The sequence below is a fragment of the Cynocephalus volans genome, chromosome 5 (assembly GCF_027409185.1).
Source record: "Cynocephalus volans isolate mCynVol1 chromosome 5, mCynVol1.pri, whole genome shotgun sequence".
NCBI lineage: Eukaryota > Metazoa > Chordata > Mammalia > Dermoptera > Cynocephalidae > Cynocephalus > Cynocephalus volans.
Window position 1 is genome coordinate 108,101,385 of NC_084464.1, and position 18,638 is coordinate 108,120,022.

The following is an 18,638-nucleotide window of genomic DNA, read 5'->3' on the forward strand; positions in this document are numbered from 1 at the left end:
AGAAACAGTAAAGCTGGATACGGGGAAGAGGGGAAGGGGCAGGGATGCTATCTTACACGTGAGGCTGCAGTGAAGTGAGTAAAGCAGTGGGCTGGGGGTGCGGGGGCCAGGAGGCTACAGCAGGGTGGGAGAGAGGGAGAGGGCAGGGGCCAGACTAGGGGATCTTGCGGGCATAACTGAAGGCTGACCAAACTAGCAGACAAACCTAATCATAAGGGATATGCTTTTTATTAAGAAGCCACATCATCCTTGGAAACAACAGCAAATAGTCACTTCCTTTTTTCCCACTGATCTCAGAATTGGCTGCCCTGCCTGCTCCTGCCGACCCCAGCCAGAAAGTCAGCCTGCTAATGTATCAAATCACTCACCCAAACTGACACCAGCACAAACTCTCCCTACTGTGGGGGTAATGAGTTTACGGGAGACTGTGATTCACCAATGTCACCCCGAGGAAAGAGTCTGGCAAGATGACACTTAGGTTTTCCCACTGATGAAAGAGCACTGTATTAAAGTCAGTTTGGCAGAAGAGCTAGTTTCCTCACCACCATAAACCAACCCTGCTATTGGCCCTGTTGCTCAGGGCAAACCCAGTGGCTGCTGAGGAGAGAGTAGCCTTAGAGGGGCTGCAGCTCTCCAGGAAGAGCTCTACACCGAGGGGTGGGAGAGAGAGGGAGACGGCTTGACATGGGGGAGACCAAAAGCCAGGTGGGCAAGGAGGGGCTGGAGCAGGTAGACACCAAAATTCAGAAGAATGGCCAGTCCTGCCATACCCTGCGATGCAGGAGAGGGGTCCCTAGTGGCCACCAAGCCCCAGTGCTGCTTATCTGACCCAACACCTCCTGCCCTCCTCTCACAGATCTGGGCATTTAAAGAAGGAGTGAGACCCAATCTAAGGTTCCGGGATCCAAGTGGGTCCACAGAGGAGTGAGGGGCCTGACAGCACAATTCCAATAAGGCTGACAGGAAGCTGACCCGTAAGAGGCCACACAGGCCAGCCTGGGGTGATCAGCTCAACCCAGCCGAGCAGCGCCAATGGGCTGCTGTATATGTCCTCTGTTAAGTAAGGTAGGAAAATAAACATTACTTTACAGAAAACAGTGAGCTCAGGACACAAACTCTCCCATAATTTTGAGTATGCTAAAGAAAATAATGAGACCTTTGGAGGAAAAAAATGACTCTTCATTAGGTTTCCTAGAGCTGCTTACATTTTTAAAGAGAATACTTGGAAAAATGAAAGCTTGAAATAACAGAATGAATTTCTCCTGACAGAATTTTAGGTGTTATGGTCAAAGGACGGGGGAGGGTACAGGGGTGACCCCCCCAATCCCACCCAGGCCTATTCTGCCTTTTCTTGGGAGAGAGGTGAGGAGCTGGCAGGGCTGGCCACTGACGTCTGGCCACTACACCCCTGCCCACTCTCAAATTGCTCTGCCCTCATCACACAGTGTTGGCCAACATAATATGTGGCCAGGGGCAGGAGGTATTACTTCCAGACAAAAGGACGGCGGGCACCATGGGAATGCCACAGGGACAGGTGAGGCGTGGGCGGGGAGGCTCCTCAGGCAGATCTGGGAGTGAGGGGTGTGGGGAAGGGCCCAGGCTAATGTCCCACAGACAGCGCACCAGAATAAGATGTAAGCTTTGCTGGCTTTAAGTTCCTGGGATTTTGGAGTTGCCCGTTAACTGCAGTGACCTAGCCTCTCCTGACTGATCCAGAAAAGAGCCAGCAGGTAGGAATTTGACCACAAGAAGCAGAACATTCTAATGCTCAGTCTTCCCACTCAGAAACTGAGCACATGAAAAATATAATTATTTCAAAATTTCAAAACCACTTTTTGATTTTTAGTTGAAACTCAAACATTTTCTTTGGGGGGAAAAAAAAGAGTAAGAAGATAGACAATCCAGGGCCTAAGAGGTCTCACCGAAGAAGTGAGGAGCTGGCAGCTGGATTCTCGTTCTCCCCTCCTGGCAGCATGGAGGCGTCCCTCGTCCTATGAGGACCCGTCCTTCCCTTCACCTTCCTGAGGAACTCGGCTCCGGTGGTGGCTCCCTACCTACTGCAACCGACCCATCAACACACCCAAATCATCTTGCTTCTCCCACCCTGACATAACATTGACCCCACACACGTTTCCTTCTCCTCTCGTTCCTTCTCCCCGGTCCTGAATTTACGCCGCAAAAGCTAGGGAAAGCCTTGTTTGTACACTAAGTTTCATGAAATTAAATTTTTGGATTCTTTTTGATTGGTAGGTTTTCTTGGCACAGCTCTGTTATTCTACAGGAAGAAAACAACAAATCTGAAAAGTGATCTGGAGAAGAAGGAAGGGAGTAGTGAGAGTGGGAAGAAGATATGAACCACAGCTGTTAAAAGACAGATGTTCAACTAACCTACCAGGGATTATTTTTTCTTAAAAAACTTTACATGTTTTAAATTTAAACTTTTCATATCACAGAATTAATATAAGATTGTTGCAATTAGGAAAATAATGCAACACATAAATACATAAAAATGAATAAAATCAAAGCTAATCCTCCCCTGCCTCAGTCACAGCCACCCACGAGCAGCATTATGAGTGCCATGTTCAGCCACTAGCTGCTGCCACCGCTCACTGGAAATGCTCTTGTCAAGATCGCCAATGAACCCACTTTGTCAAATCCAAGAACTCCTCTTCCTTCCTCATTCGACCAACCAACAGCACTGAGTGCTGGATGCCTCTCCCTCCTTTTATTTCCCTTTCCTCCATTTCCTGGCCTACCTGGTCTGCAGTTTGTTGGCTTTCCTCCCACCTCTCTGGCTACTTCCTCTCAGGCTCCTTTGCTGGCTCTTCCTCCTCCAGCTGTCCCCTAGAGGTAGGGCTCCTCAGGAATCAGTCCTGAGCCTTCTCCACTCTTCACATGCTCCCCCGTATGATTCTGTCCTTGTCCCTGGATTTAAATCGCACATTTATGCTGAAGATTCCCACACTTACAACTCAAACTTAGATCTCTCCTTTGAGCATGAGATACAAACATCCAACTCCATACTTGATATCACCATGTGGATGACAATTTGACATATACCAAATCTTAACAGGCTCAAAACATTTTTCCTCCCAAATCCATCCTACCCAACCCACTGCCAACTCACTGATAAATGGTACCAGCTGCTCAGATTGGAAATCCTGGAGTCATCCTTAACAGGTCCCTTTCCCTCACCCACCCCTCCAGCATGCAATTCCTTAGTGTGTCCTGGTGATTCTACCTTTCAGGTATATTCCAAACCCACCTTCCCCGTGCCCGCAGTCCCCACTCTAGTCTGGACCAACTCATCTCTTACCTGGTCTACTGCTACAGATGTCTATCTACTCTCTCTGCCCCCACATCAGCCCCTTCAATCTGTTCTTCACAAAATGGAAAATAATTTTCTTAAATTAGAACCATGTCACTTTCCATCATAAAACCTGCAGTGATTCCCATCGCGCTTGGAATAAATCCAAAACTCCTATGGCGGCCATGAGGCTCTGCCTCCCCCTATACCCACTGTCCACTTTCCTCTCCCTCCCTCCCTGGGCCCCAGTCTTCTCTCAGGTCCTCTCTGAGACCACACACTTTGTTCTCAGGGCCTTCGCTCTAACACTCTGGTCTGTTCCTCCCCCATTTTCACATGGTTAGTTTCCTCTGGGCCCTTAGATTTCCATTTAAATGAAAGTGCAGGGGAGCCTTCCATGACCGCTTGATCCAGCGGGCTCCTCTGTCATTGTGGGTTGCAGTCCTTGCTTATTTCATTCATAGCTCTTCTCCCAGCTTGCAATGCTGGTATTTATTTTCTGTATGATTGTTTTTTTTTTTTTTTTTTTTTTAAAGATGATGGGTAAGAAGATCTTAACCCTTGGCTTGGTGTTGTCAGCACCATGTTCAACCAGTGAGTCAACCAGCCATCCTTATATAGGATCCGAACCCATGGCCTTGTTGTTATTAGCACCACACTCTCCCGAGTGAGCCATGGGCCAGACCCTGTGTGCTTGTTTTTGTCTGTATTCCTCCTGAGGGCAAAGACCACATCTCTCTAGGCCACTGCTACATCCCAGTGTTTAGCATGTGCTTGGCACATGGTAAATTCTTAGTAAAAACCCACTGATGAAAGTGGCTCTTCCCCACCCCACCCCCACCCATCAATGCTTACAGAGATTTTCTGATGGAAAGCAAGGGAGACCACTGACAACTGTATGTGAACTTGAATAAGTTGTGAAGTCCAGACAGGTGAGCAGAGGCAGCTCTAGCAACGCCCCAGGACACTCCCCGTCCCTCCTCCCTCTGAGGATTCTGAGCAGTGGTGTCTAGGTCAGCACTTCGAACACAATAAAATCCATAGGTCCTCAAACAGCATGCCATACACAATTCGTAATATTTATTCTTTCCCCCAATCTCTCCCAAATGCTTAATTTAGCTATATGCACCTTAAGCTTTAGAGATGAACTAGATATATCCCAGGTAAAGCATAGAAGAGTTGAGGGTCCAGATGTAGCACATACATAATGATTTTTTACTTGCATCTAAATGATTTTGTTTGAAGTCCAACTTCAGAATCACCTACTACCTGAACTGAGATCAAAGAGCATATTCTTTGCATAAAAACATTTTTATGCTTGTTAACACTTATGACTACTCACACACACACACATATATACATGCCTACAGCTGGAGGCTGGGAGGACACAAGCATCATCTATTACTTAATTCAACAGAGCTAACTAGTAGATGATTTTAAACACATCAGAACTAATGTGGGTTGAATTTTTCAATTCAGCCTGAATAGATGATCTACAATTTCTTTCTTTTGAGACATTAACCAATGATGAAACTTTCCCCAGGATCTTAATGAAGCCACAATGTTTTATATCAATTTCTACATGAAGACCCACCTCAGGGTGCTCAACTGTTTAATCGTGACAGCCTGGTCAGAGACGCCGGCACAGCTTCTCGGGGCAGTTTCCCTCTGAAGCTGTACGCAAACGCACAGGAACACTGGCGTGCCCTGAGAGCCGGGCACGCTGCATGCACACAGCCACACCGTGTCCTCAGTAAACAGCTGAACATCCCCCATCCCTGCCTTCTGCTTTAGACCAAGTTCCCAAGGGCAGCAAGAAGAGAAGCTTCTACTGAGAAGGTGAGATTTGATTGAATATGTAGAATTTTGGAAAATGGAGTAAAGGAAAATAAGCATTCGCAGGATGGTGTCCAGAGCCACAGAGCCCGGCTATTGCCTTGAGGCCTCAGAGCCTTGTTTGCTGTTATCTTCCGTTCAACTTGCCATAGATAACAGGGGAATTTCCCGTTTACCGAACAACCTGCCCTGCGGTCTTCTCAGTAAACCATTTGCTGCTCACTTCCTTATCTGCTGATTCCCTCCTGCTGGCTATATAAGCTGTGACCTTCTGGCTAATAAACGAGACTTGATCAGAATACTGTCTTGTCTCCATTTCTCGTGTTCCCACTCCCCCCTCCAGGGTCTGCGCTGAATATCCCGCGGGTCGGGACATTTCTGGTGCCCAACGTGGGGCACTGGATACGGGGGATACCGTGAGGAAGACGGCGCACCGGAGGGTCGACCGCTGAAAATGAAAGAGTAAAACCTTCGTCCGCTGCGGGAACCTGCCGCGTCAGGATGAGGTGAGTAAGCGTGCCCGATAATGGGACAAGAATTAAGTTGTCATGATGTCTACGTAAGACAGTTACAAAAGGCTTTAAAGACGTGAGGAGTAAAGGTTAAAACAACTGATCTATTAAGATTTTTTGATTTCATGAGGAATCTTTGTCCTTGGTTCCCAGAAGAAGGGACTATTAATTATAAAAAATGGTCTCGAGTTGGAGACGCTTTACAAGATTTCTATGAGACTTTCAGGCTGGAAAAGGTCCCCGTTACTGCCTTCTCCTATTGGAATTTAATCAGGGATGTGATTCAGGATAGGGAAAAATCCCCAGAAGTTTCAGAAACTGTGGCCCAAACTGAAAAAATATTAAAAGCCAGTTCCAAGACTGACCTCCGAAATCCCTCTCCACCGCCTAGGGAGGACGTAGATCTAATCTCCCTAGAAGACGAGAGTGAGGAGGTCAAGGTAGCCGGTGCCATACCTAAGAGATCTAAAAAGTATCCACTATTAAAATTAAGGAGGAATCATTTCCAGTCCTCCAATGAATACTTGGTCATCCGTAGATTGTGGTGATCGCACGGCTTTCCAGGCTGGCTGGTCAGGGACGTCATCCCTCGAGTGGCGGTGTGTCAATAAGCCTAGGGCTATACCTACTGCTGACGGGCGCCCTGGCCCATGCCCCTGTCAGACTTTTGCTGATTCTATGCATAGTTCTTGTTACTCTGCTTTTCAGCTATGCACCCATGGAAACAGTACATATTATACAGCCATCTTAGAAAAATCGATAGCGGGGTCTGTCGGGGGAGAACATGCAGTTATTCCTTCCTTTGTCGGGCCAGGTTCAACTAAATTTGTCCAAGCCTCTTGCCCAGGCACAGTGGGTAGCCACGTGTGTTGGTCCACCTCCGCCCCTATTCATGTGTCTGATGGAGGAGGTCCCCAAGATCAGGCTAGGGTGCTTAAGGTACAAAGGAGGATAGAGGAAATAAATGAGGCTTTATTTCCCCGTATACTATATCATCCCTTAACCCTGCCTGAAGCCAGGGGCGAGTTGAAACTCGACCCCCAGACCTCCAACATCCTTCAAACCACCCATAGCTTGCTTAATGCCTCCAATTTTAAACTTGCTCAGAACTGGTGGCTTTGCTTAAAAGTAGGACAGCCTCTCCCCCTTGCCTTCCCCACTCCGCTTTCCAATTACTCCTCTGAGGGACAGTGCTCTTTAACCCTTCCTTTACAGGTACAGCCTTTACAGTTTACTAATTCCTCTTGCTACCACTCTCCCTCAGTTAACAATAGTTATGAGATTAATGTTGGCTTTGCCACATTCGCTCAGTGTTTGACAATTGTTAACATCTCCACTGCCCTGTGTGCTCAGAATGGCTTGGTCTGTGTTTGTGGGAACAATGAGGCTTATACCCAATTACCCACTAATTGGACGGGATTGTGTGTTTCAGCTTCTCTCCTACCCGAGGTAGACATTATACTCGGAGACGAGTCTGTCCCCGTCTCCTGTCCCTGTCCCTTCCATTGATCACATAGCTGGGAGGGCCAAGAGAGCCGTGCAGTTAATTCCCTTACTTGCTGGACTGGGGATTTCTGCCGCAGTTGCGACTGGAACTGCTGGCCTTAGCCATTCTATATCTCAATACACCAAATTGTCTCCCCAATGAATCTCAGATATGCAAACTATTTCCCAAACTATACGTGATCTTCAAGATCAATTAGACTCCTTGGCAGAAGTAACATTACAAAACAGAAGAGGCTTAAATTTACTAACTACAGAACAGGGAGGTATCTGTTTAGCCCTACAGGAAAAATGCTGCTTCTATGCCAACAAGTCTGGTATAGTCAGAAACCGAATCAAAGAGCTGCAAGAAGACCTGGAAAAGAGAAGAAAACAACTAGCGGATAACCCGCTTTGGACTGGGCTGAATGGATTTTTACCTTACCTCCTCCCCCTTTTCGGACCGCTTGTATGCTTGCTCCTCTTGCTCTCATTGGGTCCTTTTCTGTTCAACAAGCTTATGGCATTCATTAAACAGCAAATTGAGGCTATTCAGGCAAGGCCTATACAGGTCCATTACCAACGCCTAGAGATGCAAGAACAAAGTGGTTCACATGTCCTGCTGAATTCAAATTAGTGGGATGCCTCCCCTGTGAGCTGAACTGGATAGCCAACGACAGGTAAGAGGGTAACATCCCCGTACGCGCCACCTAAGACAGGAGGGCCGCCATTGATGCGGCTTAATCCTATGACAGGTACAATGTTCGGGATGGATTGCCCCAACTTAAGACAGGCACAGTTCCCGAGGGGTTCTCTTGGCTTGAAATAATAAAAAAGGGGGACCTGTCCAGAGCCATAGAGCCCAGCTGTTGCCTAAGCCTGCCTGTCCAGAGCCATAGAGCCCGGCTATTGCCTCGAGGCCTCAGAGCCTTGTTTGCTGTTATCTTCCGTCCCTCCCCCTCCTGTGCACTATGGGTGTGGGAGACTCTGCAACTTGCCATAGATAATGGGAATTTCCCGTTTACTGGAACAACCTGCCCTGCCGTTTTCATAGTAAACCATCTGCTGCTCACTTCCTTATCTGCTGATTCCCTCCTGCTGGCTACATAAGCTGTGACCTTCTGGCTAATAAACGAGACTTGATCAGAATACTGTCTTGTTTCCATTTCTCGTGTCTCTTGTCCCATCCAATTTCCACTCCCCCCTCCAGGGTCCGAGTTGAATATCCCGCGGGTCGGGACAGGATGGAGCATGGAGGAAGGAGAGACTGGGCAGAGGTGAGTCTGAGGATGGTGGTCCCGGGGCTCGGCTGTGAGCGAGCCTCTAGTATTTGGGGTGGGGACACTGGGGCAGTGGGGTGGCACCTGGGTCGGGCTGGATGAGGGGCACATCAGGAGTTGAGTAGAGGAGCTCATACTTGACACAGACCGTGACTAGGAACCCGTGTGTATCCCTGTCCAGCACCCCACAATGCCTTCCACTTCATGATATCGCACCATCGCTTTAATAACCATGACAACACTTCTGATCTACATCTTACACTTAGCAATGAGCCTGACAGAGAAGGAGGACCCATCTCAGGATACACTTAATCCAAATCAAAAGATTATACTCACGGAAACGGAAAATTTTTCCTCCCTTCTTCACAGACCAGTGACAGTTCTGCCAGTAATGATTTTTCCTTCAGGGAGATGATGGAATATCCTAGTACTGGGTCTATTTTTACTCACTCCATCATCCACTGGCCATCAATGTAACTCCAGGCAAAGTGGAGGGGAGGAGAAGGAAAAAACTGCAGCAGGTGCAGAGCCCACACTAAGCTCCTGTTATTTCTTTTCCCCTTTGGCCCTCAAAGACAAAGTAAAGCAGGAAGCCTAAAACAGTTGTGTAGCTGGCAACCTAAAATGTCCCCCTCGGATTTAGGAACAGTACTACCACAGGTAAGTAGAAAAAGATCACTCCCAACTCTCTCCTGCCAAGCCTTCTCAATGCAAAGAAAATCTAAACACTTATCAGACTCCCGTTTCTAGACCTCCTCCTAATTCTATTGATTTTTTTGTCTGGCTTCACCTATTGAGGAGGCAGAATACACAGACACTGGAATGGATGTGCCCCTGCAAGAAAGAGCAGTAGAGAAGGTTACCTGCCTTGTGCCTAGAAGCTGCTATCCAGGTTCACTGCACAAGAAGCAGAGGACTTGGGTGAGAATTTCCAAAATAAATCTGTGAATATTCTTCTGAATCGAAGCTAGACGTTGTCTGGTGCCAGTGTTGGCATGAATGTGAACCCCTGAGTAAGATCTTGGGGGAAGTCCAGCAGAGATAAGATGACAAGAGCAAAAACATAAATACTTAAGTTTTATTTCATTTCTGAATATATTTTAAATGAGGTTTCAAGCTGTACGCGGTGGCCAACTTAAAGCTCTTCAGATAAAAATATAATGCATGCATGTGTGTGTGTGTGTATGATATAAATAAACAAATGGATAAGGCAGTGAAATCTCCATTAATATGTAACAAGGTGACTGGAAGTGAACATTAAAATACATCATAACATATTATTATTTAAAACATAAAATAAGTCATTAAATAATTATATTTATAAATTATACAAATATGAATTTATGGGCTCTTACTGTCTCACCTTTTAGACAGTGTATTTTTATTATTTAGTAGGTTCCATAAGGGTCTCCAAAGTAATCACCAGATATTCACGTGGTATAGAAACATACTTTTAGAGGTAAGAGAGCTTAGGGATTTAGAGGCCATTTAGTCTAATTTGCTTATTTTAGAGGGGAGGGGGGAAAAAAACAAATCCTGAGCTATTGAGAGAGTAACTCATCTCAAAACTAACATAGATCTGGTGTTCTGAGTTCTAGTCTTGGCTCTATCAATTATTAACTGTGAAACCTTGGTTAAAACACTTATGTTGAGTTTTAGTTTCCTCTTCTGTAAAATGAGGGGCTCAATTAGATGAACTCTAACAGACATGCAATTGGAAGGCATATAACTTTGACCAGAGGCCAAAACTGTATTAGTGGAAACACATACCAGCTAGGAAAAGGCAAAGGAAGCAGCTATGAAATTAGGGCCCTGGTCACCTCTCTGTAGGTGGATTCGTGCCATGCTTCCATTCCAAATAGCAGGCCCCTCAAGGATGGACACTGTAGGAGGGCAGTTGGGAATGATTATACCTGGAAAGAGGTAGACTCTAGCACAGAACAAAACACCTGGAGGACCATCTGGACACTAGCTTACCCAGCTCTTTGACTATGCCAGGTAACTCCTCAGCTTTCGTCCTAATGTTCAAATGTCCCCACATACTCCTGCATCACACTTCATGTTCTAGAAGCAATATTAAATTTCTTTCTTCATGGGAGAATCACCTCCTTAAAAGGTGCTTCTGTCTTTGTAGTGTGTGATTTCTGCTGTCAACAGCATTTGAAAATTCAGTTTTTTAGGAGTCTTCCTTCTTTCAACCACGATGCTGAGATTTAGGTACCTGGCCACCAGATGGCATTGGTCTCAGGGTCTACGCCAAAAAAACTTTTCCTGAAGACTTGTTTTGCCTTGTGTAGCAGACTGCTAGTTGTCCCCCAGTATCTGTGCCCCGTTTCCTTGATAACAGGCCCTAATTTTCAGCTGGGTGCATTTTCTCGGGAAATAAAACTACATCTCAAACCTCTTTGCAAACTACTGGTAAGTGCGTTCTCACCAATAAGTGTATAACGCAGCCATCTTCTAGTGAACATCCTTATAAGCCAGCTGGCCCATACTCATTACCATCTTCCCTACTGCCACCTTGCTGCTGGCTGGAAAGTGGACTAATGTGGCTGGAACCCCAGCAGCAATCGAGGACCATGAGGGACCAGAAGCCACGTGTGATGGGGCAGCAAGAGGAGGAGCTGAGATTCCTCACTCCCTGGACATCATGTTGGCGCTGGACCGACTGCCCCGTACTTCTTTTGTATGAAGGGAATAAATTTCTATCTTCTTTAAGCCGTGCTTATTTTGATTTCTTCCCCTGGTGCTCACAGCTGAACCTACATTAAATAACACACCTTGGGATTCAGACTCATTTTTAAAAACAGAAATAATTATTAAAATGATAAAAGACAAGTATCATTAGCCTAAACACTATGCCACTGATTCAGTTCTAACAAGAAGGAAGTGATTTTCTACTCTGTTTTTATAAGATAATGAAATATACCATTCTTTTCCCAAGACAGTTTTCTAGCAAGCGGTTGGAGCTTAGTTGCTGGCTGTGGGTAACTTGAAATCTATCCACCTCAGTACTGGCAAAGCTCAGCAACAGAAACTTTTATGAGTTTCAAAAGCCATGTTTCTCAGAACAGTGTAAAAAAATTTAAACCTATTAAAATGGCTTTATTACATATAAGAACAAACTCAGTAATATCTGTAAATACCTGAAATATTAAACATTTTGTACATACTAAGAAGGAACAAATCTGTAACGGGTTATACGTAAACTCAGTGCCATACGTGACAACTATACGTAAATTTAGTGCCATAGGTGACAAGTTATACTGTGACAGCTATGGCCTCTAATATAACATTATTAAAGAACAATAAATCTAGATGGCCTTCTAGAACTGAATCCAAGCCATTCATATTAAAGCAACACCTGTTTGACTCACTAACATCTTGGCAAAGCAAGCTTGCAAAACAAAATTCCCGCGGTGCCAGGCCACTGTGCCATATCCCCAGGAGGGACAACTGACGGGGTTTCTTTTCCTGGCTGCCCTCCCCATGCTATACGTCATCAGGGATAGATTCATCTGCTTTCCTGGTCCCCATCTCAATGCAGACCACATTAATAATCTAAACAGGGCCATTTCCCTACAGCAAAGTTCAGAGAAACTCAGAGGAAGATCAGCACAGGACTGAGTCGGCCTAGGGTGTTCACCCACAGAAGCCTCAGGAAATCTCCTCAGGCCTTTCTTTCATTATGGGGATTTTACACAGCTACCCAAGCACAGGTTGCTTAATTCAATGTGACTTTTACATATTATGAGTTGTACATTCTCAATTTGCTGCAAAGTCATATCCTTTTACAGACACAGAAGAGAATAGGTACAGTGGTATGGAGACTGCAGCAACTACAGACTTGGGCCACAAATTATTTCTCTATTATAGCAAAAAAACACAGACTCTTATCTTTTAGAGTCAAATTATTTTAACACAGCTGTTACCTAGAGAAGGGAAAGAGACACAAACATATACACCCTGAATATGAATATTATACCCTCAATTTAGAACGCTGGCATGACATGGAAAATTCTAAAGCAGGGCAGGAATCAGTTTATATAAGAATATGTCACTGTGAAGTATAATATAAAAATAACATGAATGGTTAGGCAATAAATCAAGAACAACTGATTCAATTTCAAGTAGTTCCCTAACCATATGTAAGCACAGTGACCCCTCAAAAAGTTCTTTTTGAAAACGTCTCCCATTCACCCTTTATGAATAAATTCAGAAGATTTCTGACCTATTCCTAATTGCATGAACACAGTACTGTAGGAAAACATTATCGTTGCTTCAACAGTCAGCTCACCAAGCATGTGGATGAGTCAACCCTCAAAAACAGCATGTGCTGTGAGCTCAGTGCAGAAGGTAAGGAGTATCAAAACACTAATTAATGTTCAGAGAACATGTCCTCTGAGTAGCAAAGCCTGTATGCTAGCAACACAAATCAGTTATCACCAAGGTTAGAAAAATGTAAGTTAAAGAAAAAAGTAAATCCCACTTCTCCTACCCCAAGGCATGTTGATAAACCCAAAGAATCACCTAATTTTAATATTTCTGTTCAGCTACAAAGCAAACCACCTTGGAGATGTCCTGGATGTTTCATATGTACTACAGTAGGTAATCCTCAGAAAAGCAAAATCCCTACTAAGTCTAAGAGAAGATAATAAAATGTCTGTTAAATACTTATAATCCTTACTATTTTCCCTCTGTAATGATTTAAGTTTGCTTCCCCCCATGAAATATGGGTACTTGGATTCTCCTAACCTATTTTGTCTTTTATAACATGTGATAACTGTTGTTAATGGAGTCAGTTCATAGTATACTCAGTTAACTCTTCTTTCTCAGGTCTATACATTTTGTCTTTCATTTTGGGAGGAGAAAAGCCAATTAATATCTCAGCTGGCTGAACAAAGATGAGATACAGAAGCCAGAAGGTGCATTCTGGCTGTACTGCATCCCATTGTCATGCCGCATTCTACCATGTGCACTATTCCATCCGCAAATGACAGGTGCCATAGGCACCCCCATCGCACAGGACAGTGAGGGTATCATTCTTATCTTCTTGAATTTACTGTGAAATTATGGAATTACACTGCCACAAAAAGCAGAGACGGTCTCTGAATGAGGGGTAGTGGTAAATTGTTCAGGAATCTTGGTGGGGAACTGTAAATTATAAAAACACATCCCTCAAAGCCCTGCCCAACTTCCACCTTTCCCATGAAGACATCCCCCTTGACCTGGTCAGGATAGCCTCTGACCACCACCCACAGCACTGACTGAGGGCTGCACCTTTCCCTGGACCATCGAGGTCACATCCCTGGGTTATTTGATCTTCAACTCCCAATCTGACTGTAAATTTCCTAGGGGCAGTCAGTGCCTATGTCTGGAATTTTTCTGAATTCAAATTGTACCTGGCATTGCATATCATGTTATAAATATTTATTTACAGACTAAAATTAACTACTATTTCTCTATTATTTTACTTTTATTTTTTTGTGGTTGTACCACACAAGGTTTGAACCCTAGACCTTGTTGTAATTAGTGCCATGTTCTAACCAACTGAGCTAACGAGCCACCCCTACTTTGTTTAAAATGAGACATGTTACTTTTTTATAAATGCAGACCAATTTCTTAAATAAATTCACTTATCACCAAATCTATTTTATAAACATGATTTCTGATGCTCAGTATTCCAACTTCTTTTTAAAAGACACAGGCATATAAGTTCTAATCAATATTATGTGGTTATGTCATTCACAATAAAAAGCAGGAAAAAGATTAATGAATTGCAGATTTAATAAACCTAGCTAAAACTAAATTCTTGTATGTACTGCAGATAGGCAGAGAAACGAACAGCTTTCCCAGGGACTGATTTTCAAAATAAGACATCTGATACAGATCAATGTTCTACGCACAGCTGCAATGAGGAATGAATAAAAACTACGTAGACAGCAGCTTTGTTCTGTGTCTGTTAAAATATGACACCAGATCCCTGACCTTCCCAGTCAAGATGCTCAGGGTCTTGAGGGAATGTAGAACACACAAAGAACAGCCCTCTGTGGCTCATGCACCTACATGTTTCTTTGACCCTTCTCTCTCTCTCCTTGGTCTATTTTACCAGCTACACCACCAGGTAGAGAGTACTATTAAGAGGTGTGCATAGTCATGCCCACCATTAATTAGTGTTGTCCAATCATACAGGGTGATCTGTTCTGCAGTATTTGCTTCAGAATGATCATCTACCCCACAGAATGAAGAAGGAATGACAAGTAGCCTGGGGGATACTCATTTTAAATCACGTATGGAATATATATAAAACCCAGCAAACATAACATTACCCTGTAATAACTAAAAACAAAAATAGAGTACCTTTTTGTCCCCCCAAAATGCTGTAGTTTCTATTACACACTGTAGGGATGCTTTCCATTCATGCACAAATCCCTCTCTGGAGCCTGCTTTTTACAATGGTAGGTCATCGTTGGCAACACCGCTGAGAGCCTAATGAAAATGTGAGAGCATCTGTCATGTTCCCATTTCAAGTCAAAGCTCTGCTGCATCCACTTGAATCTAAACTGCTGCAAAATGGATTTTAAACAATACTGGATGATGGTGTCGTGACATCACGGTGCATTTCAAAGGCACCTTTCCACAGTAAAAGAATTCTATTTTAGTAACAGTACAATACATATGATGTCATAATCAACAGATACAGGGTCTTCTATTGGCACTATACAGAGGCTATGCCCTGCTTACAGGCATAATTCCATTTTTTAAAACGTGCACATGAGGAGCAGTGCATTAAGATCTGCACAGCAGTACTAATAAAAAGTTGTAAGTATCTGAGTAGCACAACATCAGGGATGTTTTCCTTGGGAAGTGGAGAGCCAGGCGCAGCGGAGCCTCTGTGTTTTCCAGTGACACAGACAACTGGCAGCTGCCAAGCACATTTTCTCCTTGGTGTACCCTGGAAATCTCAGGCCACTATGTACATGGCTGATAGATTTTTATTCCACACAAGCACTTGCCCAGCTGTAAATTCTTATCTTTTCATTTATAAATTAAAACAATACATATTAGGTGGTAACTAGCTATCATCTATGAAGAACATTACTACTATCAGAATAGGAAAAAAACAGCCATCTGATAGGAGAGACAACCCCAATCATCCCCACTGAGAACAGCGACATCCCTGTAAGAAGCTGTCTCCCTGGAAGCTGCCATCGTCACAAGTGCCCCCCCCTCCCTGAACTCCAAAGGCGATTGTACACTTGGGCACTAACTGTGCAAAGGTGGAAAATTGAGGAGAAGAATGTCTTTTTTTTTTTTACACAGAGCTGAGGGGGCTATGTAGTAGAGATAAGGAGAAGATCAGAGTCTCTCTCTGGCAACTCTGCTCAATTCTAGGGCAGCTGAGACTGTGCTCCTAGGGGCAGAAGAGGGAACACCTTCTGGGTGCTGCCTGGTGTCCTTGGCATTACTGACAGGGGAGGCACACCTGTCCTTACTGGGGATGCCCAGGTGAGGACTAGAATTAGGCACTGAGAAGGCCAAACGTAACAGCTAATAGGGACAAACTTTGTACACATGGAGAAATGGGGAAATAGCAAAGAATGACAGCCTAAAAGAGAACACATTTCAACAGTCTAATATAGAACTAGGGTGAATTAATGAACTACGTAAACACCAGAAGGGGCTGTAGGCTCTACAGGTATCTCTCTAGGCAATGGCTCACCTAAAAAATGAAACTATCAAGAAGCCAAATAGATATGGAAAACTGTTATATTTATTTCTAATACTGATTGAAAAAATATCTTATATTCTCTGAGTCTCTTAATATGCAATATCTCCTAATAATCCTATAGGAATTCTGAAAAATAGATACTATATTTTATAGTTTAAAACGCTGTGGCAGAAAGGTTAAATTACTTGTCCAATGTCACCCAAGGAGTAGATGGCAGATTTCAGGCCTGTCTGATGGGCTTCTTGACAAGAATCCTGTGCATCAACTGAGAACATTCTGATTTTAAATTCCATTTACACAGATGAGAGGATTCAACAAATTTTTCTTAAAGGGCCAAATACTAAATAATTCAGGCATTGTGGGCCATACAGTCTCTGTTGCAACCACTCTAAAAAGGCTACAGCAGCCATAGACAATATGTAAACAGATGGGCATGGCGGTTCTCCAATAAAACAGGAGGCCAGTTTGCTGACTCCTGATATAGAACAGGGATTGGGAAATTGCAGCCCTGCGCCAAATCCAGCCCATCACCTATTTTTGTAAACGATGCTTTATTTATGATCTAGATGTAGCCCATCATCCAGACTATTTCTAGATAGTTCAAAGGTAATTTGCCAAACTATTAATAATACCCTAGTTTCACAGAAGCATTCTTGGGAGCGTCCAGTGCTCTTTGTTCTAATCTTCCTTCCAAACAACGTTCCAATTCCTAATCTGTGGCCTGTGTGGTCCAGCCCTCTAGGTGGGAGAGACTTGATAAACACCTGGAGCCCTATTGGTGACCTCTTATTGCAAAGAGACATTCTTCATCATCATCATCAATCAACCAGTGATTCAGTTTCTGGAAGACTCAGTACCCTTGGGAAGCTGAAAAAACAAAGAAGGAGATTCTTAACCTGAAAAGATGGTGACCAGAAACTGAGCTTGTGGTGACATGACAATGAATTAGTTCATTCATTCATTCAAATATTTGAGTGCCTACTCTGTGCCAGGCAGAAATATATATGAACTTAAGACTGAAAAGCCTGACTCACAGCACTTGAGTAAATACTTTACATACAGTAAATATGTTATTTATGACACCAAAAGACCTGAGATAGAACACAACCCATTTTCAAGCAAGCAGACTGACAAAGGCAAATAGCGCTGCTTTGATAGCTACTTTACAAGAGCCACAAGACAAAGAACTCTGGCTTCCTGTCAAGATTAGAGGCCACAGGAGCAGAACCTGTAAGCTGCAGGAGGGCAGGGACTGTGCCCGCTCACTGCTGAGTCCTGAGTGCCTGGCTCAATGCCCAGAAACAGCAGGGGTTCCAAAAATTTTTGTCCTTTGCATCACCATAGATTACCTCTATGGCTTCTGACAAGCTGGAGTGTGAATGGCCCAGCTGGAAAGTCAGATTTCCTAACACTCAAATTAAGGAGATGATTTCTCCATACCTGGATTGTCTGGTAATCAGAAGCATCGATTCCTTTTACAGTCACCTCTCGGAAAACTCTTGGCTCCAGTTCCTCTTTGGTAAGATCACAGTGATAAATGATGCCTAAAAAGGAGAGGAGGTCTTAGTTCAGCCCACAAGACTCACCAGATGCAAGTGGGGCAAGGACTACAAAGTACAACCAGATGCCAAGAACGGCAAGGGAGGTAGAGCACATGTCAGGGATCTGGTAAATCCACCGCAGGAGAAGGGTCACTGTGAGAAGAGGGCCATGTAGGGGTTCACCTCCATCACCCTATCACATGTGGCGGTCCTTCTCACAACACTTGTGTGTGTATACGCTTTAGAAGATTCTAACACATTCTGTGAGTATGAGAAAAGGCAAAAAACCTAATTGTGGAAACTTAACAGGCCTTCCCCAAGCAGGGTGCTTAGAAGTGCAGGTAAAAGAAAACCGTAAACTTCATCTAGGGCTATTTTACCTGAAAGGCAACTGACAGAAAACTCAAGTGACTTGTCCAAGGTCAACAGTCAGTCAGGGGCCTCTCGATGGGCACTCTGGGCCTCCTGCTACCTGACACCTACCCATCCATGGACACTCTGTGGACAGCAATCAGGGACCAAAGGTGATTGCCAGTCATTTCAGAATTGCTTTTTCAATTTTGATTATCCTAGTAATAGTGCACAACACAAAATGATTAATATACACCAAGAATTCCAGTTTATTTAACTACTTATTAAAATTCCATTTCCTAAATTTAATGCTACTACTCTTAATGCTACTACTCTCTTAACACTTAAGGACTAAATCAAAGGAACAATAAGACGAGTCATAATGTTTGAAAACAATGACACTGCTGCAGTTTAGGAAACTGAATTACTCATTCACGGAGTGGCGGGTGTGGAAACATCACTTCCCCACATCATACGTGAAACATGCTGTCAGATGTATGAAAAATCGATTTGGTGATCCCGGTACTCAAAGAACCAAAAACCAAAAGGTATTCCCACAAGGCACATTTAAATTGATTGATCAAGTGTTAAAATGGC

At 44.0% G+C, this 18,638-nt stretch overlaps 1 protein-coding gene across 1 annotated transcript in view; it reads right to left on the bottom strand.

The window, feature by feature from the left end:
* Nucleotides 1-18,638, bottom strand: part of PREP (prolyl endopeptidase) — a 128,047-nt gene that overhangs the window by 29,140 nt on the left and 80,269 nt on the right. Inside the window, exon 10 of the mRNA XM_063096950.1 lies at nucleotides 17,590-17,693. Coding sequence (XP_062953020.1) covers nucleotides 17,590-17,693 — 104 coding nt within the window. The remainder of the gene's footprint in view (nucleotides 1-17,589; nucleotides 17,694-18,638) is intronic.